Raw genomic sequence first — 23760 nt, 5'->3', positions numbered from 1 at the left:
TACCACCTTACACTGTAAGAGGCTGTAGTACTATGTCTTTTAATCTGACAAAAACACTAAATAATAATTGACTATGTATTGGTATATATTTTACGGTGGTTTAAGGTGCTGGAAAAAGCTTTAAAATAGACATTGAAAGTGCTTGAAAAGTGCTTGAATTTGCCCTTGGAAAAGGTGTACGAACCCTGTATGTTGCACTGGCTTGTAGACATTTTACCCTACTAGTCTGGTGGTTTACTACTCAGTCTTAAAATGTGACGCCTTAACATGTGGAAAAGGCCTGGGGTTGAATGACTTCTTCAGCAAGTAACCTTAAATGCCCTTACATGTTTACTGTTCACCCATCAGTACATAAGATAACAAAGATTTGATAAAAGGATTTACTGCATAGTTACAGCCTAGGTCTCCATTACTGCCCCAGTTAGAAAGGAGAGCCAAAAGTCACAATATATGAGCTGTCTGCCACTAGTCTTACATGACTATTTACCAAAATGAATTAGCAGTTTCAAAATTTGATACGGGCTGAATCTACACCAACATGACCAGACATATTTGGAGGTCACTCTGTTTTCCTCTCCTCTTTTCTTCTTAACTTCTCTGTCACTATCCGCTCCACTTAGTTATACCTGAAAATGTTCTCCACTGAAAGAATAAAATGAAATGTCATGATTGACAGCTGTGATTAACTTGCGATTGGTTGGGCGGGTGTATGGGCGGGACTTTGATACCGTGGCTCCACCGCCTAATCACTACTGCACAGATTCGGACTCCAAAATTACAAGATGAAAGCGCCCGTATCCAGGATATTTTAGATTCGCTTGTTTACAGTGGAAGGAAGTTAAGACATCCTTTTTTACAGTCTATGCTTGTAACACAACAGAGCTCAATTGCTCCTTGAAATGTCAAACTTGTCCTCCCAACTAGTTAATATTTCTATAACGTTTATGTTCTTAGATGATCTTTTATGGTGATCAAAGATCATCTAAGAACATAAATGTCTATAGCAAAATCAGCAATGTGCATCTTTAATTTTAATAACTTTAATAACACAATTGTTAAAACAACCATTATTTTCAGGTGATATCCAACAGTTTATTTTTTTAAAGCATGCATACAATACTTCACTGTATAGTTATAGTTCTAAGAACTGATAAATATAAAAATCATAAGATTTATGAAGTCAATTATCATAGTAGTTTGTAATTACTGGTCACTCACTGACAATTTCTTTTGCAATTTTCATATTGTATTCTAATTCTCATAGTTGTAACACATTAATTTTCAGCATATAAATCTTTCCTGAGTTTAACTGAAGTCTCTTGTTTCTCTCCTACAGCCAAATACCCAGAAATCAAGTCGTTGATGGGTCCTGACCCAAGGCTGAAATGGATTGTGTGCATGATGGTGGCTATACAGTTTTTAGCTTTCTACTTGATTAAAGACTTGGACTGGAAATGGGTTTTGTTTTGGACATATGCCTTTGGCAGCTGTATCAACCACTCAATGACCCTTGCTATTCATGAGATTTCCCACAATACGGCCTTTGGAAACAACAAGGCCATGTGGAACCGCTACTTTGCCATGTTTGCCAACCTGCCCATCGGTCTGCCCTACTCTGCCTCCTTCAAACGCTATCACCTGGATCATCACCGCTACTTGGGTGGAGACGGGGTAGATGTAGACATCCCTACTGAGTTTGAAGGCTGGTTCTTCTGCACGCGTTTCCGGAAATTCATCTGGATTATTCTGCAGCCCTTATTCTATGCCATCCGGCCCCTCTGCATCAACCCCAAACCCATCACTCAGCTGGAGGTGACCAACCTGGCCGTCCAGCTCACCTTTAACATTCTGCTCTACTGGCTGTGGGGGGCTAAGCCTGTGGTCTACATGCTGGCTGGCTCCTTGCTGGGAATGGGCTTGCACCCCATCTCTGGTCACTTCATAGCTGAGCACTACATGTTCCTCAAGGGCCATGAGACCTACTCCTACTATGGCTCCCTGAACCTGCTCACCTTCAACGTGGGCTACCACAATGAGCACCATGACTTCCCTAGCATCCCAGGACGCAGGCTGCCCATGGTTAGTACAGCTGGGTGAATATTGAGATCATTGGGTAACACTTTATTTTTAAGGGGTGTGCATAAGACTGACATGAATGACACCATAATTACCATGACATGACACCTGTCACGAACATGAAGAAGTCTTTATAAATGTTTAGGACTGTTGTCATTAGGTTGTCATTCAAAAAACTTGACAGTAACCAAGACAACAATCTCTGTGTTATAGCAACTTGACATTAACCTAGACAACATAACCGGTCATAAATACAGTATGTCATGGAAGGCCTAATTATCGAACTTAAAGAAAGCATTTAGCTTTATGTGTTAACAATACAATTAAGCGTCATGTCACTCTTCTTTCAGGGTTTTCTTTTAGTTTCAACTTTGTCTTATGGTGTGGAGTGGAGGGGGCAAGGAGAGCGTGATTTATAAAAACGAAAACGTCAGTCTTATGGACCCCACAGCCCGTTGCTTTGAAGCCAGTCATCACCACACGCCAGTGTACGGTACCGTCTTTCATGAATTCACCTGGAACTCCCAGACAGCAAGCATGTTTATTACGTCTGTTTCTCTCTGCTGTTGTTTTTCACAAAGAACTGGGCTGGTTAAAGTTAACTGATGTTATAGAGGTCCAATAACAAGCGCTATCAGAGCACACGTTAGGTTGTGATGGACAACGGCAGAGAGAAATAGACTCACTTGCGGTTTGGGAGTTCCAGGTGAAGTCGTGAAAGCCACTGCTGTAGATGTAAGTAAAGCCAGAAGCTGAATGCGGTCAGTCCGTACAGGAAGATGGGGAGATATTCACTGTTTTTCGCAGTGTTCTTCTTCAGCATTTAGTGGCAGCATTTTTAACGTTAGGTGTATATTCTGCCCCCGTCAGGTACGGAAGGATTGCATCCCCCGGTACCTGGAAAAATGAGTACTGGCACGTTTTCAGAATTTTGGTACCGAGCTGGTACCAAAGTATCGGTTCTCGTGACATCCCTAGACAGTTATAATGGCAGCCAATTTCAAAACCAACCACACTTCTGCTCTCTGTGTGTTGCTGTTCTCAAACTTACAAAGTTTGTTTCTGGAAACAACAACAAACTTTGAGCTAGCAAGCTTTACACAAAAAAAAGGTTCAAAAGTTTTAAAGAAAATTTGGATCGTGCAACAAGGCAGGCCTGTTTGTTTTTTTCTGAGAACTAAAGATTTCTTTAAAATAAAGAATATGTTTACGGCATTTACTCTCTAAAGCGTGAATTATACTGGCCGCAGCCCAGCTGGCGCACGCAAATGTGACGTCATGGAAATGGTGAAACTATTTATACCTGAGCTGGTGGTCGCAACACTAGTTGCAGTCTTCTCCTGAACAGAGGTGGCACTAATGAGGAAATGCTACCGGCTTTGCTATTTCTACGAACTAGAAGAAGAAGAAGAAGGAAAAAGATAAACAACGGTAGAACTGGCAGCAGCATTGACGTCAATGCTTTGATTTGATTCAATGACCTACTTGGCCGGATCAAGCCTTTCATTCGCCATAAAAGAACCTTAATCTTAACCCAGTAAGTTTACAAAAGAGACTTGCAGTCACTCTGAGATTCCTGGCATCCAGTTGCCCAGGAGCTCGTTCATGCTTTCTGTTTCTGCTTTGTTGCGCGCCGCTGAAAGAAAAGAGTGGTGTGCGACCTTGGCCTATTAATCTGTGCGAGGTTGGGAACGGCCAGTATAAATCACGCTTAACTGGGACGGTTGGGGGGCAATTGGTGGGATTGCTGTGGACGAGGTACACCAGAGCTAATGAGGTTTAACCTTGTATCCAGCTCATTAAAATAGCTCACGTTACTGTATTGTGTGAACAGTTAACTTCATTTAATATTTTATGTGCCGTTTTTCTTTGCTAAATGTTTGCCCAAAACAAGTTTCTTTGGTTTAAAGAAATCCCGAAGTGCTTTTTTCTCATATCATCGAATGTACAGTACAGGCCAAAAGTTTGGACACACCTTCTCACTCAATGTGTTCCTTTATTTTCATGACTATTTACATTGTAGATTCTCACTGAAGGCAACAAAACTATGAATGAACATATATGGAATTATGTACTTAACAAAAAAGTGTGAAATAACTAAAAACATGTCTTATATTTTAGATTCTTCAAAGTAGCCACCCTTTGCTTGTTTTGATACAATGCAAACCCTTGGTGTTCTCTCAATGAGCTTCATGAGGTAGTCACCTGAAATGGTTTTCACTTCACAGGTGTGTCTTGTCAGGGTTAATTAGTGGAATTGTATCCCTTATAAATAAAAAAGCACATTCCACAAACAAAAATATGCAACTTAATGTTGAAGGAAGCAAGGCGAAACAGCCCAGTTTCAAAATAAAAGCCACAGAAAAATACAAGTAATACTGTAAGCCCATATGGAAAAGATTTGTGGGGAATAATAGGGGATTGGCCACAAGAAAGAAAGAATCATTACACCCCTGAAAACAAAATAGGACTTCAAAATGGTCAGTATGTCTAAAACATGAATTTATCGTTTATATTATGTGTAAATGGCTCTTTTTTATTTTTTTAAAGATTCTTTTTTGGGTATTTTTAGGCCTTTATTTGACAGGACAGCTGAAGACATGAAAGGGGAGAGAGAGGGGGAAAGACATGCAGAAAACCCGGGCCTGCTGCGTTGAGGAGTAAACCTCTCTACCAACTGAGCTATCCGGGTAAATGGCTCTTTGACATCTATTCTTCTGTTTCTTCTTGGTTTCCAGGTGAAGAAGATAGCAGCAGAGTATTATGATGACCTGCCTCAGTACACATCGTGGCTGAAGGTCCTGTTCGACTTCATCATGGACGATGCACTGAGCCCGTACTCTCGAGTCAAGAGGAAGCTGACCGGAGATGTCAAGCAGGAGTAACTTGACTGAAAGCTTCTCTGGAACAAAGCTGCAGTGTCCACCATAACGGCACACCCCCCCCCCCCGCTCACCATCCCATAAACTAAACCGCTTCTGCATATTAATACAATCAACCTGGGTAAAAAGGGTGGGCATTGTGAAAAAGTGCTTTTCATCCACAGGAAGAGAACAGAGATATTTGTTATCCTAAAGACAAAAAACTGGAGACGCTAGATTAAAAAACTCAGTATGTTAGTGTGATTAGGCAGTAGCTAGGGCTGGTTGCACAACGCCTTTGGCTCTGATCAAACAAATACTTCAACTTAAAATGTCTAATGTTATACTTTAACTCGTTCGTAAAATACATATAACTGGATGGTTGGATTGTTATGAAATTTGGTACACATATTATTGTCGCCCTGAGGATGAATCAAAGTCACTCTTCCATTTGTCCAATACTTGAGTTTAAAACGACCCCCAAATTCTAGCTGGTATGTTAATGTGCACTGCACAACGGCAAACAATGAATCATGAACAGACTGCTGGAAGACGTGCATCTGTTTGCATTAGTCGGAGCAAAACAAGACCTGTCTACCTTAGGGGTGGGAATCACCAGAGGCCTCACGATACGATATCGCGATACGATATTACTGCTATTTTAAACCTATTGCAATTTATTACCTTTTTTCCAACTTTAAATTTTTCCCAATTTTAAATGATGTCCCCAAAAGGAAACTTTTTCAACATCTGTTTTATCTTAAAAGATAAATGTCTGGGGCGGCCTTTAGCTCACCACAGTTAAGAGCCCCATGTTGGCTGAGTCCTGCAGCGGCCCAGGTTCAAATCAGACCTTTGGCTCTTTTGCTGCGTGTCATCCCCCTTCTCTCTGTAGTGGATGTCTATCCACTGTCCCTATAATAAAGGGAAAAGCCCCAAAAAAAAATCTTTATAAAAAAAAAAAGAAAAGATAAATGTCTTTGTCTGTTCATCTCCTATCAATTTTATTGCTGCAAAATGGGATTGTCAAGCAGACGAACACCAACACCTATATAATAATAGATCAATACTTGGCGTCTGTGTATCGAATTGCCACAGAAAATATCGCGATACTATGCTTCTTTTTGATTTTTATACCCCACCCCTAGTCTACCTCTGAATGTGGTCTCAGTGATCAGATTTCAATGCATCCTGGGTGCATTGACAACCTGTCACCAACCACTTATCACTCAGAACAGATTTAGATGGGAATGGGTTTTTTAGATGTCTTTGTGCAACCAGCCCCATAAATTAGCTATCAAGATAGCTTCACAGCCAACATAATATAAGCCCACACAGGTTGTTGTACCATCTACTCCTGTGTGACAACTGAGTGCAAACCATGTCAAAGGTGTTTGCTTTGCAGTTTGTATTCTGCCACATTGATTCATTTTATTTAACTGAAGACATGTCTTCCTCCATTTTGCATTTTGGACTCTACAGTTAGAGGTCAACAACATGAATGTGTGTGTGTGTGTGTGTGTGTGTGTGTGTGTGTGTGTGTGTGTGTGTGTGTGTGTGTGTGTGTGTGTGTCTCAAAGTTGAACTCTGAGTGAATCCACTCATTAAGATCCCTCCGTATGTGTTGGGTTTATGGGGAAGTTTCATCGGTTGCTTTATGTTAAATGTAGTAGTTAACCTTTTTTTCCCCAACTGCTCTTTATCATCAACACTTTAATCTACCATTATACAACATGTTGTCGTGCTTCCATACAAACTGTTTATAACAAGTTAGTTTAAGGTTGAATGTGTGTTACTCACCAGTGCCTCAGAGCTTTATTTTTAATTCTCTGCGCCGTTTGTGGTCTTAATTTCAATTTTATGAATGCATTTCTTTGATCGAAAAACTGCCAAGAATAGAAAATGTGTTTGATAAAAATCACCTAATCACTTTATTGTCCTTTTTTGTTATTGTATCTAAGTTGTAGAAGCAGGGCTGCTGCAGCTGTCCTCTGTGTTAGTTTGAAATTTGGAGACTTGGCAACCGTGAACAAAATTACATTGGGTTGCTATTGATTTGACTGTTTCCACAATTTAAAAATAATGTAATACAGTTAATTTGGAATACTTTAAAGCCAACAAAATAAATGAAGATAAAAAAGACTTACTTTTTTCTATTTACAATGATATTCCTGGCAATAGAGAAGGCTTTGAATCAGCATTTAGACCAGGGACCGCAAACCCAAATCACTTAGGGAGAGCATCCTTCTCTTGTGGACAGACAGTTGTCTGTCCTCAAAGTCAAAGCCAGATGTAAAAATAAATGTATGAAGTGGAACCCCATAACATTGTCTGACATGCAGATCTGGCTCTTGGGCCGATAGTTTGACACCCCTGACACCTTCATGTTGAAAGACAAAAATTACAGAAAATATTGAATATGTTTAATGGAAGGACCAGTGTGTAGGATTTAATGCCGTCTAGTGGTGAGTTTGCAGCTAGCAACCTACTGAATACCCTCACCGAGTGTGTAGGAGAATCTATGGTGGCCTTCTCTTCAATGTAACCCTAACCCCTAACCCTAACCCTCAGTAGACCCCAGTATTTCTAAAACTCTTGATGGGGGGATGCATACAGGTCCACACAACAGGAAGTCTTCACTTCTGAGGCAAGTTTAGGTAGGACCAAACACTTGGAGAGCGTGATGTGTGCAGAGGTTCCTGATACACCTCCAAATACAAAATTCCTGTCCACATTTATACACGTGTACACTAAAAACATCACTGTTGATACTGATGGGCTTTGCTTTTTAAGGTATTTAATGAATTAACAAAAAGTCCTTAATTGAACTACTACAGGAGACACTGTCAAATCTTGACTTTAATTTCAATTTCAATTTATTATTTATAGTGAATTATGGTCCATGAGATATGGTCTCATGGACCATGGTCTCAGAACACTTTACAACAAAATAGAAAATTTACAGTTTTGCCAATATAAAAGGCGGAATTAAAAATAAAATAAATCAACAACACAAAAGGATGTAATTGGAATACCACAAGTTAAAATTATTAAAACATGAAATAAAACGGGGCCGATAGTTTGACACCCCTGACACCTTCATGTTGAAAGACAAAAATTACAGAAAATATTGAATATGTTTAATGGAAGGACCAGTGTGTAGGATTTAATGCCGTCTAGTGGTGAGTTTGCAGCTAGCAACCTACTGAATACCCTCACCGAGTGTGTAGGAGAATCTATGGTGGCCTTCTCTTCAATGTAACCCTAACCCCTAACCCTAACCCTCAGTAGACCCCAGTATTTCTAAAACTCTTGATGGGGGGATGCATACAGGTCCACACAACAGGAAGTCTTCACTTCTGAGGCAAGTTTAGGTAGGACCAAACACTTGGAGAGCGTGATGTGTGCAGAGGTTCCTGATACACCTCCAAATACAAAATTCCTGTCCACATTTATACACGTGTACACTAAAAACATCACTGTTGATACTGATGGGCTTTGCTTTTTTAAGGTATTTAATGAATTAACAAAAAGTCCTTAATTGAACTACTACAGGAGACACTGTCAAATCTTGACTTTAATTTCAATTTCAATTTATTATTTATAGTGAATTATGGTCCATGAGATATGGTCTCATGGACCATGGTCTCAGAACACTTTACAACAAAATAGAAAATTTACAGTTTTGCCAATATAAAAGGCGGAATTAAAAATAAAATAAATCAACAACACAAAAGGATGTAATTGGAATACCACAAGTTAAAATTATTAAAACATGAAATAAAACAACGAATGATAATGCATAATAAATAAACAATAAAACAATGGTTCAAAAAATATGAATTTTAAACATGTCCATAATATTTTGAATAAAGAACTGTTTTAAGTCTTGATTTAAAAATATCCACTGAGCCTGCCTCCCTAACGTTGGATGGAAGACCATTCCAGAGGGAGGGTGCGCGAAAGGCAAAGGCCCGGTGGCCATCTGATCTTTTTTTTAATATTTGGAACAATAAGAAGACCAGCAGCCATAGAACGAAGGGGGCGTGTTGGGATATACGGTGTAAGTAGCTCACTCAAGTAGGCAGGCGCAAGTCCCTTTAAGGCTTTATAAGTCAAGAAAAGAACCTTAAAATCAGCCCTATCTTGCACAGGTAACCAATGTAGAGCAGCCAAAACTGGTGAAATATGGCTAAATTTTTTTGTCTTAGTCAAAACTTGGGCTGCTGCATTTTGTACGAGCTGGAGACTTTTGGTCGTACAGGCAGGGAGGGCTGAAAACAATGCTTTGCAGTAAACAAGTCTTGATGAGACAAATGCATGAATTAGTATTTCAGCATCGTGCATTGACAACATTGGTCTTATTCGAGAAATGTTGCCTACATGATAAAAGGCAGTCCTAGTGATAGCCTTTATATGTGGGCGGAAAGTTAAAGTTTTGTCAAAAGTGACACCTAAGTTCTTAACAGTGTCATTCTCTGTGATCACACAGTCATTAAAATTAAAAATTCGTTTCTCCACTGGGATGCTATATTTGGTTGGCCTCACTATGAGCAGCTCTGTTTTGTCTGCATTAAGCAGCAAGAAATTCTTGCCCATACAATTTTGAATTTCTGCCATGCATGCCTGTAATTTCAGAATCTGTGAATGGTTATTTTGTAATAGAGGGACATATAGCTGCGTGTCATCTGCATAACAATGAAACTGAACATCAAAGCTGCTGATGATCGAACCAAGAGGGAGCATATAGATGGAAAACAGCATAGGGCCCAGTACTGACCCTTGTGGTATACCACAGCCTACCTTGCACAGTTCAGAAGTAGATTCTTTAAAAATGACCCGCTGAGATCTATTGGATAAGTAAGAATTAAACCAAGAAAGTACTGTCCCTTTAATCCCAACATGTTTCTCAAGCCGGGCGAGAAGTAAAGTGTGGTCTATTGTATCGAAAGCTGCGCTCAGATCGAGGAGTACTAGAAACGATGCATGGCCACCATCACATGAAAGCATAAGATAATTTGTGACTCGTCAAGGCAGTTTCCGTGGAATGACGAGACCGGAAACCAGATTGAAATTTCTCAAATAGGCTGTTGTTAGATAAGTGGGCAGTAAGTTGTTCCACAACAGCCCTCTCCAGAATTTTGGACATGAATGGTAGATTGGATACAGGTCTATAGTTTTGTAAAACATGAGGGTCTAAATTGGGCTTTTTAAGCAGTGGTTTAATGACTGCTAATTTGAATACTGCTGGTACCATACATTGTGTGAGTGACATATTAATAATAGAAAGAACATGGTTACAGAGAATGGGAAATAGTTCCTTAACGAGACTGGATGGTATTGGGTCCAGTTGGCATGTGGTGGGCTTTGAAGCTGAGACTAAATTCATTAATACATCAAAAGTGATGATATTGAACTGTGAGAAAATGCTAAAGTGGGGGGACTCTACATCCCCTTCCTCTTGAATAGAAGCGGCTAATGGGCAGCCAATTTTTTCTCTGATCTGGTTAACCTTTGAAATAAAAAACGTCATAAAATCATTTGCAGTGAAAGCTGAACTAGGGGAGGTGTCTGTGTAAGCTTACTAACAGTGTTAAAAAGAAACCGAGGATTACTCTTATTGGAATTTATCAGATCTGAAAAATAGGCTGTTCTTGCGGTCGAAAGAGCCCGTTTATAATTTTTAAAACTCATATCAGCCATAACAGCCTTTGCCTTACTGTCAATGCGGCGGTAAGTGTAGGTATCAGGGTTGAAGCTCTTATTTGGGGTGTGAAGTGAGACATTGAAAAAAATACAAAAACAATGCGACACAGGAACCATTTCTACTGACAAGAGCTGTGTGTCAATACCTCTTGTGAAAATTAAATCTAACGTGTTCCCATGGATGTGAAGCAAGCAGTGCGAAATCAAGACTGTCAGCCAGATCAACAAACGCTGAAGCTCTATTGTCAGAGAGGTCATTGACATGAAAATTAAAATCACCTACTAAAAGTATACTATTGTGAAGCACTATCATGTTAGTCATACAATGCTTCTTTCAAAAAATAGCAACATATACAAAATACATTGAAATAAAACATAATACGAATGAAACAAAATTTTAACATAAGCCCTCTCTACGGGAAGAAATAATGAATAAGAAAAACCCTCAAGCCACCCCTTCCCTCCTTCCAAGTGCTGTGATGTACTTGTGATCTGCACAACCTCACTCCCTTCCAAATGGTGTTCACCAATTTATTTTCTAATTCTTTAAGCCTGTCGTTGGGGATATACCTTATCCTCTTCAGATACAAAGTATCTCCTACCGTGGTAAGCCATTGTGTGAGTGAGTTTCTTTTTGCTAAACGAGTGAGTTAATGAACAATGCCCTAGGACAGGAACAGTTGCTGCCTCATTCCAAACATGTCGGCAAAGGGTCAAAATAAAGTCACAATGTGGTCACGTCTATTGAATGTGCTGACGCAGTTTGAGGAAATGTTTGCTGGAATTGAGAAATTTAAGCTGTAATAAATTCTTTGTTTTCGTTGTATACACAAAAAAATGAAACCATGTTATGATTCTCATAACTTGAAGCTTGTGTATCAACAAGATTCCAGACCATAGAAATAGAAATATTCATTCTATTTTTAGGCTTCAGACTGCTACACTCTCTCTCACTCTGCACAATTTCATTCAAACAGAAATTCTAAAGCAACTAGGACTGAAATCTGAAGGATAAGGATTGCCAAAGTGGCAACCTTAAGATTTAAGCATTTCACATAATATGTATAACTTTTTGGACTTATACAGAGGCTTGCAAAAGTATTCCTACCCCTTGAACTTTTCCACATTTTGTCACGTTACAACCACAAACAGCAATTTTCAAGTCTTGCCAGAGATTCTCAATTGGATTTAGGTCTGGACTTTGATTGGGCCATTCTAACACATGAATATGCTTTGATCTAAACCATTCCATTGTAGCTCTGGCTGTATGTTTAGGGTTGTTGTCCTGCTGGAAGGTGAACCTCCACCCCAGTCTAATGTCTTTTGCAGACTCTAACAGGTTTTCTTCTAAGATTGCCCTGTATTTGGCTCCATCCATCTTCCCATCAACTCTGACCAGCTTCCCTGTCCCTGCTGAAGAAAAGCATCCCCACAGGATGATGCTGCCACCATGTTTCATGGTGGGGATGGTGTGTTCAGGGTGATGTGCAGTGTTAGTTTTCCGCCACACATTTAGGCCAGCGTTAAGCTATCATGGTGGCGGCTGACCCGGCTAACCAAACTTTCTTCTGTCTCCCAAGGAGTCTGAGGCGATGTGATGTCAGCGTGATGGAGCGTGAAATTACTATTGAAGATCCCCCTGCCACTTTTAAATCATTTGTGTGGCAAGTTGCGGGTGCAGTAGTTACTAGTACGGCATTTTTTTTCTTACAATGTTTACAAATTGCGTTCGTCTTGTCTGTCACTCTTTCGCCGTTTATTATTTCCGCAGGAAAACCAAACTGTTGCCACACAAATGATTTAAAAGTGGCAGGGGGATCTTCAATAGTAATTTCACGCTCCATCACGCTGACATCACATCACCTAATGCACCTGTTCACACTCCCAGACCATGTGTAGGAAAGTTCCAGTTTGTTCAGGTTGACAGAACGTGCAATAGGGAGTGAGAATGCCTTGAGAGACGTCTCTCTTCTCAGGTGTCAAATATGTCCTATGACATAAACTCAGCAAAAAAAGAAACGTCCTCTCACTTTCAACTGCTTTTAATTTCAGCTAACATAACATGCGTACAACTTTATATGAACATAAAAAAATTCAACCACTAAGAAATGAACTGAACAATGTTACACAGACATGTGAGAACAGAAATGGAAAAATTTGTCCCTGAACAAAGAATGGTCAAAATCAAAAGTTACAGGGAAGACATCCTCCTCCCTCATGTGGTACCCTTTCTGCAGGCTCAGCCTGAGATGACCCTCCAGCATGATAATGCCACCAGCCATACCGCTTGTTCTGTGCACAAAAGTTCGTGTTCTGCCATGGCAAGCGAAGAGCCCGGATCTCAATCCCATTGAGCACGTCTGGACCTGTTGGATCGGAGGGTAAGGGAACTTGCAGGTGCTTTGGTGGAAGAGTGGGGTAACATCTCACAGCAAGAACTGGCAAACCTGGTGCAGTCCATGAGGAGAAGATGCACTGCAGTACTTAATGCAGCTGGTGGCCACACCAAATACTGACTGTCACTTTTGATTTTGACCATCCTTTGTTCAGGGACACATTTTTCCATTTCTGTTAGTCACGTCTGTGTAACATTGTTCAGTTTATTTCTTAGTAGTTTAATTTTTTTATGTTCATACAAAGCTTTACGCATGTTGGCTGAAAATAAAAGCAGTTGAAAGTGAGAGGACGTTTCTTTTTTTGTTGAGTATATGTTGAAGTGGATTGGATGGTGATTTGGGTTCTTGGAACAGTGGGAAATGTCCTAAACTGTCTCCCAATTAATTACATTCCCCTCTGGGCTCAACTCTCGCTCCCATTTCTTTACTATTGGGAGTTCTCTTACAGATACTTGCATCAATTTAGCATAAATCCTGGACACTAATCCTCTCGCAGGAAAATCAACAAGCAACAATGATTGATTCCCCATGGTACTCCATAACATTTTAGGGCTGACCTTAAGCGAAGATAAAGGAAAAAGGATGTCTTAGTAGTCAGCTGTAAATATGGCTTGACCCCAAAAAAAAATCTAACAAAAGATTTTTCAGTGGTTTACAGTAGTATCAGATGTACTTAAAAACATACTAAAAGTTTACCAAAGTTTGACTTCAAGAAAGGCCCCATTTTCAAAATGGCAGCCGCCAGGTCCTTAAAAAGACCATTACTCCTTTGTATTCCTATTACTTACTTACTCTGTTTGTATAAAAGTATTGTTGGAACACACTGTGGTACCATACCCTCGTGAGCATTATATGAACAGCATTGTACTGGGATATGGATATATATATATATATATATATATATATATATATATATATATATATATATATAGGGATCTCAAAGCTAGTTCTCAGATCTTCAAAGCTCAACATACCTTCCCCATTGAATAACTGGTATAGAGTATAAATACCTCGGTCACTCCACTGGTTACAAACAAAAGGTTTGTTAACAGACATTAAGTGCATGTTGTATGTTCATTTTAACAACAGCAATCCTGGACCGTAGCGATGCCGGCAGCACAGACCAATTAGTCAGATCCCTTTGAACACTACTTAGTATAGTTTCATAGTTGTTATTGGGTGATGGGTGGATGGTGATGCCCAAATATGTAATTTTGCTTTGGGTTGGTATTGTATCACTAATAGCTGATATCACCCGTTTGCTGTTCAACAGGAGCAGATTAGATTTATTCCAATTGATTTTATAGCCAGAGATTGAGCCAAATTCGTTAGCGATCTTAAGGAATTTTGGAACAGTCCTCAAGTTCAGATATGTACGGTATAATATCATCTCAAATAACGATATTGAGTTGTTATTGGATTTAATCTGGACATTACATATTTTATTTTGCCTTATGTCCTGGGTTAACGGTTCAAGAGAGATTGCAAATAGCATGGGAGATAGCGGGCAGCCCTGTCCGAGCCCCGCACGATGGGGAATGGCTGTGAATGCAGGCCATTGGTTGAGACTATGGCCATGGGATTCGCATATAAAGTACGTACCATGTCAATGAATTTGGCTCCAAAACCATGCCTCTCCATTACTTGCCACAGGTAGTTCCATTCTAGGCGGTCAAAAGCCTTTTCCGCGTCCAGTAATAAAACTGCTGCCGTTGTTGGGAGTTTTTTGGCTTCTTCTATTACATGGAGTAATCTGCGTATATTGTCTGCAGCTTGACACTTTGGTATAAACCCTGATTGGTCAGGGTGGACTAGTTTCTTGATGAAGCATTCTAGGCGTAGTTCACAAGCTTTATTCCAAGACCTTGGAATAAAAATTTAAAACCATTTTCCTTCCACTTCACAATTATGTGCCACTTTGTGTTGGTGTATCACATAAAATCCCAATGAAATACATTTACATTTGTGGTTGGAAAAGTTCAAGGGGTAGGAATACTTTTGCAAGCCTCTGTATCTACATGGTTGAATGTACCAATTGTAAGTTGCTTTGGATAAAAGATAAATGAATGTGCACACACGTTTTTTTAAACAATTTTTATTATAAAAGCAGGAATCAGTATTATGATTCAAACATAATAAAATGTGCGTTTATATATATATATATATATATATATATATATATATATATATATATATATATATATATATATATATATACACACACACACACACACACACAATTATTCCATAATAACTAAAGTTGTCTGAGGCTCTGGTCTCGTAGTTATCTGCTGAGGGACTCTCTCAGCTGCTCGTACATCCTCTGGTCCTACACAGGGAAGACACAGGCACAGGCACTGTATTTTTGTGGTTTTCACACATCGAAATAAAAGCTGAGTCAGCGTCAAATAGGACCTAAAGAAGGATGTGTGAGCCCTGCCTCTCTTCCTGGCACTCCTCAAAACAATAAGTGAGTCAGTCGGTCAGTCACAGGTGAGGAAGCAGAGAGCTTACCATCTGACACAGTCCGTCCATCTACAGTCCAAGCTCTTTTTGTTGCTAGTGTTTAAGTGTTTCCTGCATAGGGCTGGGTACCGAATTCAATTCTTTTTAGGCACCGAGCGAATTGCCTCCATAGTATTGAGTATTGAAAAATGCCTCGTCATTCAATACTGTAATGGTAATTTACATTTTTGTTGTTTTATTAATGGTAAATTACAGGTTTGTTGTTCTATTGCTTAAACATTTCATAGTTTCTGCCTTTAGCACAAATGTTTCAAAGTAGATGTGTTACTGCTCCTTGACTTTGGAATTCCACAAGTTGCTATTTCTTGATAGACAAGAACTGGTTCAGACCAGACTTTCCCTCCCTCCCTTTACTTTCAGCCTCGTAGAAACTAGATAAGGATGCTGCTCTCCCAACATTTTTTGTTCATTCTCTCAGACTCTCCTGATGAACTGAACCTTCTTTGCGCAAATAATAAATACTTAAAAGATATTGTTGACTGAAGCTTTATTTCAGATCTCACCCTATGTATTAGAACTTCCACCACAACACCCAATTGCAATATCTAAAGGAGTAAATCTCATCAGCGTCAGTGACCAAATAAAGCACGCTGCATCTAAAATCTAATAATGCCAGTCTAACGTCACACGTTGTAGAGACATGCAGAAAAAACTCTACGTTACACACAGAGACGGGGCTTACGTAGTAGGAGTTGAAAAATTAATAACATAACATGTAACATGTGTGCCATAATGTTGTAATTTATTTTTGTTAAAATGGATTTTATAAAATTGGTATCGAAAAAAGTATAGTTTAGGAACTGGAATCAAATCACGTTATAGGCATCGCTACTGGTATCAAAGATTTTTGAATGATACCCAGCCCTTTTCCTGGAACACTTAAATTATTATTTTCTGACAGTGTGAAGGAAGTCTGAATGTTGCAGGGTAAAGTGTGGGACAAGTTGGACTGGTTCTCCTGATCACTTGATAGCAGGAGGTTCTGGGACAGAGATCTGACAGACACAGCTGTCTGCAGTGATAAACAGTCTGTATGCCTCTGCAGCATCTGGAACACTGCCAAAGTAATTAGGGGTGTGACGAGATCTCGTTGTACGAGAAAGAGTGACAGACAAGACGAACACAATTTGTAAACATTGTAAGAAAAAAAATGCCGTACTAGTAACTACTGCACCCGCAACTTGCCACACAAATGATTTAAAAGTGGCAGGGGGATCTTCAATAGTAATTTCACGCTCCATCACGCTAACATCACATCGCCTCACGAGACAACTTTTCACCTCGACGAGAAATCTCGTCACGTTTTAATCTCGTCACACCCCTAATATTCAGGGTCTGCACCAGTTTGAAGCGCGCTGAATTAGATATTTTATACATAAGAACTTGTATAAATAATAAGTGTCAATGCAACCAGCCTGGGCGTATAACTGAGCTGCGCTTATTTATCAAAACGTGGAACCACACCCGGCAAGTTAAAGGGATCGCCATTTAATTAGGACTCTTGACTTTAATTGCAGTATTACGGTATAGTACGTACAAGACGGCTTAAAGTAGTAGAAGATTTTACCCTGGAGAATAAAGATGCAAAGATGAATCAATTAGTTGTCAACTATTAAATTAAATCGGTTTGAGTCATTTCTTGTGAATATTTTCTAGTTTCTTCACTCCTCTGTGACAGTAAACTGAATATCTTTGAGATGTGGACAAAACAAGACATTTGAGGATGTAACTGTGGGCTTTGGGAAACACTGATCGACATTTTATAGAACTAATCACAGCGCTGTGGAGGAGGGTCTTGCTAGTCCACATAGCATTCCAGGATGGGAGAGAAACATACTCTGGTTTATTGGCATTTCTTTAAACCAATCACAATCGTCATGGGCAGCGCCGTACGGAGCAACGTGAATTTCCGACGGCACTCTAGCAATAAAATATAGACTAGGTCTGGCCCCACAGAGGCTAGCTTAGTTTCAGACCTCTGAGTCACTGTGCACATTTGTTTAGGGATTCAAATTAGGTTATAGCAATGAAGTATAAACCAAAAAACTGAACTGTTACTGTCATGTAAACACATTTCAGTTTGCCGGCTTTTCTGTGATAGCCTGAGGCCATGGACCAACATGTAAAGACAGTTGTCACTGTACAAACATCATGTCCAAGATTTCTAAAAAACTGACAAATGTATCTAAGTTCACAGGTAAGACCAAAATAAAAAAAGAGATTAAAAATGAAAATCTAAACAAAACCAAAAAAAATCTGTTGAGGTGTCACAGGACAGACTGTCGATATTTTATTATTTTTCAGGTTTTACATACAGCAACCACTGTAGCGTTCACATTTTTTACCTTTTTGGACACAGATGGTCGAACTTTCTTGAAGGCATCATCAAAGTTCTGTTTGCTCACTCTGATGTCAGCGACAGAGCCAGAGGAATATGTGTGACCTGTGTAGAACAATGAACACAACAGTCACCTGGGCAGAGACACAGTCCTGTCTGGTTTATGTTGCTTTCTGTCATGTCAAAGTTACAATAGTTACCATTTTTTAACTTGCCCTTTCAACTCATGTTAGCATCCAAGTGCTGATTACAATTTACAACTGTGAATCATGGTTTCCCTTTTCAGTGGCGTAGCAGTTCTCGTCACTCTGTTGGCCTAGGGAGGAAACCCTATGCTAACCCTATGAGGAAAAATAGGGAGTCTGATCTAACCAACTCTAACTGTTCTGCACTCATTTAGTTCAGTTACTGCTTGTTCTTCATCATGTGTCTTGGTTCATGTAATAAACATTCCTCATTTTAGAATGCAGCTAACTCTGTGAATATATCAGACTTTCATAGTTTGTAACATGTAGCAGAAATTTTCTGTTTCTAATATATTTTTTCTCCCAGTTGTTCCTTCCACATTCAGACTTTTTTTAAATCCAAATCCAAATGTACTGAGTGACTGCCATTTTTTCACAGTTCACTTTTAACAAAAAGAAAAAAATTAGATGCAAAAACAAAACAAAAAAGACCTCGACCCTAACGTGGACTTGGCCTTGACTGGATCTTGAAACTGCTTTAGACTTAAATGGTGAAACTCTTAATATAAGTTGCTAAAAAACAGGACTGTACCATTTTATCAACATGATCATCAAAAACATCTGAAAAATAAAAACCACAAGTGTCGTACATTGATTCTTTTCAGGTACATTTACACAATTTTTACTCCCACATGTCAAACTCTGCATATAACACAAGCAGAACTCAACAGTAAGGGGAAACCATGGGAATCTTTCCAGTCACTACTTTCTGTTCCATATCCTATTACAGTTCTATCTTTAAAAACTAAGCACTGTACGGGTATGCAGAGGTAGGAGTAAAGTTACCAGAGGAAGAAGCTGGGGAAGGCTGGGACTTCAGGTAGATCCTCAGGGCATTAACAGATGCTTCCCTCACTAAAGCAGTGATGTCCGCACCACTGGAACACGAACACACACACACACGAACACACACGAACACACACACACACACACACACACACACACACACACACACACACACACACACACACACACACACACACACACACACACACACACACACACACACACACACACACCTTTCTGTTCATCAGATTTATAGATCAGTGGTTCTACATTTAGTCAGGATTTAGTCAGCAGGAAAACAGACATCGCAACTTGAGAAAAAGAACACCATTTTAACCACTGTTAAAGTTTAAGTTCATTTTCACACTAAAAGGAGGAGAAACCGTATGAAAATGTTCAGTAAGTGTCCGAGGACAGCAGGGGTTTCCCGCTGGGACTTACCTGAAGCAATCACAGCGCTCGTCGAAAGCGACCTCTTCAAGGCAGACATTGTGCTCCAGCTGAGGTTTGGTCCCTCCCTACAGAGGATCAACAGCTAGTTTATCTCTGAGCGTTCAAAGATGGTGGTCATGGATGTGGTTAGCCTAGCTTAGCACAAAGACTGGAAGCAGGGGGAAACTGGTAGCCTAGCCCCTTCAAAAGTGAAATAAACTATGCCTTTACACTTCCCAGTGTACAGGTCAGTTGGATTTTAGAGTTGTTTTCTGCTAGCTGTTTCAGAATTGAACACAGTATGACGAGCCAAAGCAACAGTTTGTGGCTCAAAAGACTTGTTGTGGTCAAGTGTCTCGTAAACACAAACACACTTGATGCTGACAGTTAAAAATCAAGCCATGACTTATGAGCTACCCAAGGAGAAAAAAGTCTTTCCCTTCCTTAACTATTTTCAGCTGGCACAGTTAAAACCTTAAAAAACAACAACATTTGTAATCATCCCAGCGCAGTGGAAATAAATGTAATGCAAACATCATGCGATATTCCACTGCCATCTATTATAGGTGACAGTGAAAGGAGAAAGTCTAAAAAAGGAGAAATAATAATTAAAAAAATTAACCCTTCTAGCTACATAAAATTACATTATTGGTAATTTTACTTGTATCGGTGTACTTTGGGGCCCTGTCTGGTATCTCTGGTTAACATGTACCTTAGTAATGGTGAGCAGGATGGCATGGCGGTCTGCAGGAGGTGGCAGACCCACATACAAGGTTTTATCTAGACGACCTGGCCTCAGGATGGCAGGGTCGATGATATCTGGCAAGAGACAGGACAGTGACGGCCTTTTGGTGTTTAAGATAAATAAATACTTCATGATTAAAAGGTACCAATACAGCAATGTAAAAAATTGTTTATTACAAGTAAGTCCTGCATTTAAATTCTACTTCCATAAAAGTACAGATGTATTTTTCAGCATAATTGTAAGTGTCAAAAGTCAAATTTCTCCACAGAAAAATGTCCCCTGTACTAGATATACGACATCAAGCAGCATTTGACTGTTGTAGATTGTAAAGGTGGAGCTAGTTTGAACTACTTTATATACTAGAAGTGCAACGGATCACAAAACTCACGATTTGGATCACGGTTTTGAGTCAGGGATTGGAAAAATTTTCTGATCAGCACAAAAATTGGGGGAATTTAAATGATTTATTAAAAATGTAATGTAAATGTAACTTTTAACAATAATAACTTATTTCACCAGTAACTTGCTGTTAAATGACAAAAACAGATGAGAAAGGGTATTTTACAATAACTTTGAATGCACCACGAGGTTTACCAGTTTTAAGTAAACGCAACATTTAGTCATTTCGGTGTTGTTTTTTCGACAACAGCAGTGACCAGAGCTAGTTTGTGTCTTTTTGCTCATGCTTCTCACCTCTGGTATACGCCAGTGTCCAAAGAAGAACAGAAGGAAGAACACACTTTTAAGTTAACATAGTCCCATTTGCTACATATATGCCCCTTTGAGATATATATATATATATATATATATATATATATATATATATATATATATATATATATATATATATATATACACACACACACCCCTCAAAAGGCAAACCTTTCTCCGCATAGGTTTTTTTTTGGTAAAAAAGGTCAGTAGCACTCAATAACTACAAAAGTATATGCCTGATTATGTAGATAAACTATAACAGCTATAAATAAACCTATAGTAACTATTCAATTAAATCAATAATATTTATTTTCTTTGGTATTTTGTCATATACAGATATGCAGTGATGATTGCTGGGTAATAACGTATTTGTTGATGTTGTCTAATGTCTAAGTATATTTGATCACATGACAAGACTATATGACATATGGTAGCTACATATGCTAGTTTAGGTGCAAAATCGATAACAAGCTGAGAATGCCTTTCAAACATAAAAGCGGCTCTAGAAAAAAATACAGAAAAAAGAACAGGAGGAGAAGGTAGCAAAGCATTTGGCTTTTTCAGTCTCCAGTCCACAGACAACCATGGTTCTGATAGCTTCCTCTTTGGCCTCTCTACTTTCCTCACAATAGCCTAACTCCTAACTCATTTGACTGTAAAATTCAATATATAAATACACCTAATGGTGTGTGTGAGTGTTTCATAACTAGTCATAATAGCGTGCATTGGGGACACGTCAACTACCTTACGCCACTGAGAACCACTGGTTTAATCTTAAACAGTGTAATGTATTTTTTTAAGCGTATACGTTTTCTATATTTGAGTGATAAATGTAGTGGAGTAAAAAGTACAATAAAAGTATAAAGTTGCATATAATGGTACATCAAAAGTGTACTTAGTGCAGTAATACAATTCTTCCAGCAGTCCTCCCATTTCTCAGCTTGGTTCAGACTTCAGCATGTCTACGCTGAGGGGTTCAGGTCTGACTAGTCTGGAGCAACAGAAGTACATTTCCAGGATAATTGCCTGACATCCGGCACATGTCCCTCATCCCTCTCTCTGTGGGTTGCTGTTCTTAAACTCTGTTGATTTCGGGAAACAACAACAAACTTTGAGCTAGCAAGCTACACGCTGAAAATGGGAAGTTTTGAAGAAAATTGGGATTGTGCAACAAGGCGGGCCTGCTTGGTTCTTTTGGGGGATTGTAAAGATTTACAAAGAATATGTTTAGGGCATTTACTCTCTAATTGGGACGTTTTGGGACCGACTGGTGGGATTGCTGTGGACAAAGTACACATGGCGATACACTGGTAAGAGCAAATGAGGTTTAACCATGTATCCAGCTAATTTAAATAGCTCCCGTTACTGTATTGTGTGAACAGTTCACTTCATTTAATAGTATGTGGCCTTTTCTTTTGCAGGGTGCAAATGTTCCAACAAAATAACAATCTTCCTGAGCGTTTTTTTTTCTCCTATCCCACAATTTCTGTGTGTTGTAGCCACAGTGCTTTGGAGACAGGCCTGGCAATGAGAAACTAGGGTCAGATTGGATGTGTACCTGGTCTGTTGGTTGCAGCCATGATGAAGACCTGCCGTCGAGTCTCTAAGCCGTCCATCTCTGTGAGCAGCTGGTTGACCACCCGCACACTGGCTCCTGACTACACACACACAAACTATAAACAGTAGGTATACAGCAGATCACATGTAGAAATCAATAAATGGATTCCTATTATAGCTATAAGAAATGTGATTTAAAAAAATGTTTTTTTATATTTAGAAGATAGTCAACCTTTTTTGTCTTCTGGTTACATATGCAACAGTCTCAAATCTGCAGTTTTGGTACTGTAAACATTATTCTGCTGTCTGTTGTTCCTTTGAAGAAGTGTGAGAAAAGTGTCAATTTTCTACTTTTAGGTATTACAGCTAAAGTTTAGAGAGAGATTTCCAATCCTAAAAAAATGACCAATAAATATAGAGTAAATATGTGAGCATTTAAAGAGTCCTCACTAGGGCTGCAACCAACAAATATTTTCATTGTTGATTAATCTGTCAATTATTTTCTTGATTAATCTTTTCGTTGTTTGGGCTATAAATGTCAGTGTTTCACAAAGCCCAAGATGACGTCCTAAAATGTCTTGTTTTGCCCACAAAATGTCCAATGACTTAAACCAATTTATCAATGATCAAAATAGTTGGATTAATTTAATAATTGACAATTGTTCAACTAACCACATAATCTTTGCAGCTCTAGTCCTCACTCTTTTGTTTTAAGAATAACTCTTAATAACAACTGACAACACCTGAACACATTGTTTGCAGTTATTGAAGTTGTTTGGAAATCCCACTATATTATCTTTCCCAAGGTGGATGTGCATCAACTCTCCACAAAGAAAAGGCCCCCCGACACACCTGCTGCTGTACCCTGACTGCTTCCTCTGTCTTTATCATACATCTAGTGGTTGCAACGGCGTCCACTGACTGGACGCTGCACACAACACAGCTGCTGTGTTGCATTGTATAATCTGATGTTTTGAACATGATGCTCATGGATTCGTTTAAAAGTTAGGATGCCCATCCCTCTCACCTCATGGCCTGAGCGCCGAGGACACAGAGCATCGATCTCATCAAAGAATATGACACAAGGAGCCGAGTTACGTCCTCTCTGAAAGACCTGTCTGACGGCGCGCTCACTCTCTCCCACATACTGCAAACAGAGATCCATCAGTTAGTGCAACCAGGTGGTTTTAACATCAGCCCTCTCCGACTCATGGTGCGGTGGATAAGGACAACAGGGATGACTTACAGAGCTCAACTGTGTGGTTGCGGAAGTGACATAAGGATTTTGATTATTAGCCTTAATGTGTAAATTAGGGCTGGGTACCAAATTCAATACTTTCTAGGCACCGACCGATTTGCCTCCATAGTATAGAGTATC

The 23760-nt window shown here is 39.3% G+C and overlaps 2 protein-coding genes across 5 annotated transcripts in view; one reads left to right on the top strand and one right to left on the bottom strand.

Moving 5' to 3' along the window:
• The window catches only part of degs1 (delta(4)-desaturase, sphingolipid 1), a 30211-nt gene extending 23132 nt beyond the window's left edge, over positions 1 to 7079 (top strand). Inside the window, exons 2-3 of the mRNA XM_028602855.1 lie at positions 1337 to 2079; positions 4815 to 7079. Coding sequence (XP_028458656.1) covers positions 1337 to 2079; positions 4815 to 4961 — 890 coding nt within the window. The 3' untranslated portion in view covers positions 4962 to 7079. The remainder of the gene's footprint in view (positions 1 to 1336; positions 2080 to 4814) is intronic.
• Positions 7080 to 15261: 8182 nt separating this feature from the next.
• Positions 15262 to 23760, bottom strand: part of nvl (nuclear VCP like) — a 50578-nt gene continuing 42079 nt past the window's right edge. For 3 of the 4 annotated variants that reach the window (XM_028603516.1, XM_028603517.1, XM_028603518.1), the window contains exons 18-24: positions 23410 to 23529; positions 22384 to 22483; positions 20079 to 20185; positions 19376 to 19452; positions 18935 to 19026; positions 17911 to 18008; positions 15262 to 15368 (exon numbers count right to left, since the gene is read on the bottom strand). In XM_028603516.1, coding sequence (XP_028459317.1) covers positions 15324 to 15368; positions 17911 to 18008; positions 18935 to 19026; positions 19376 to 19452; positions 20079 to 20185; positions 22384 to 22483; positions 23410 to 23529 — 639 coding nt within the window. In that variant the 3' untranslated portion in view covers positions 15262 to 15323. Of the gene's footprint in view, positions 15369 to 17910; positions 18009 to 18934; positions 19027 to 19375; positions 19453 to 20078; positions 20186 to 22383; positions 22484 to 22614; positions 22698 to 23409; positions 23530 to 23760 lie in introns of those variants that run through there. The other variant, XM_028603519.1, reaches the window with a different exon arrangement.

This window comes from Perca flavescens, chromosome 17 (genome assembly GCF_004354835.1).
Source record: "Perca flavescens isolate YP-PL-M2 chromosome 17, PFLA_1.0, whole genome shotgun sequence".
NCBI classification, from domain to species: Eukaryota; Metazoa; Chordata; class Actinopteri; order Perciformes; family Percidae; genus Perca; species Perca flavescens.
This window is presented reverse-complemented; position numbering and strand designations above follow the sequence as displayed.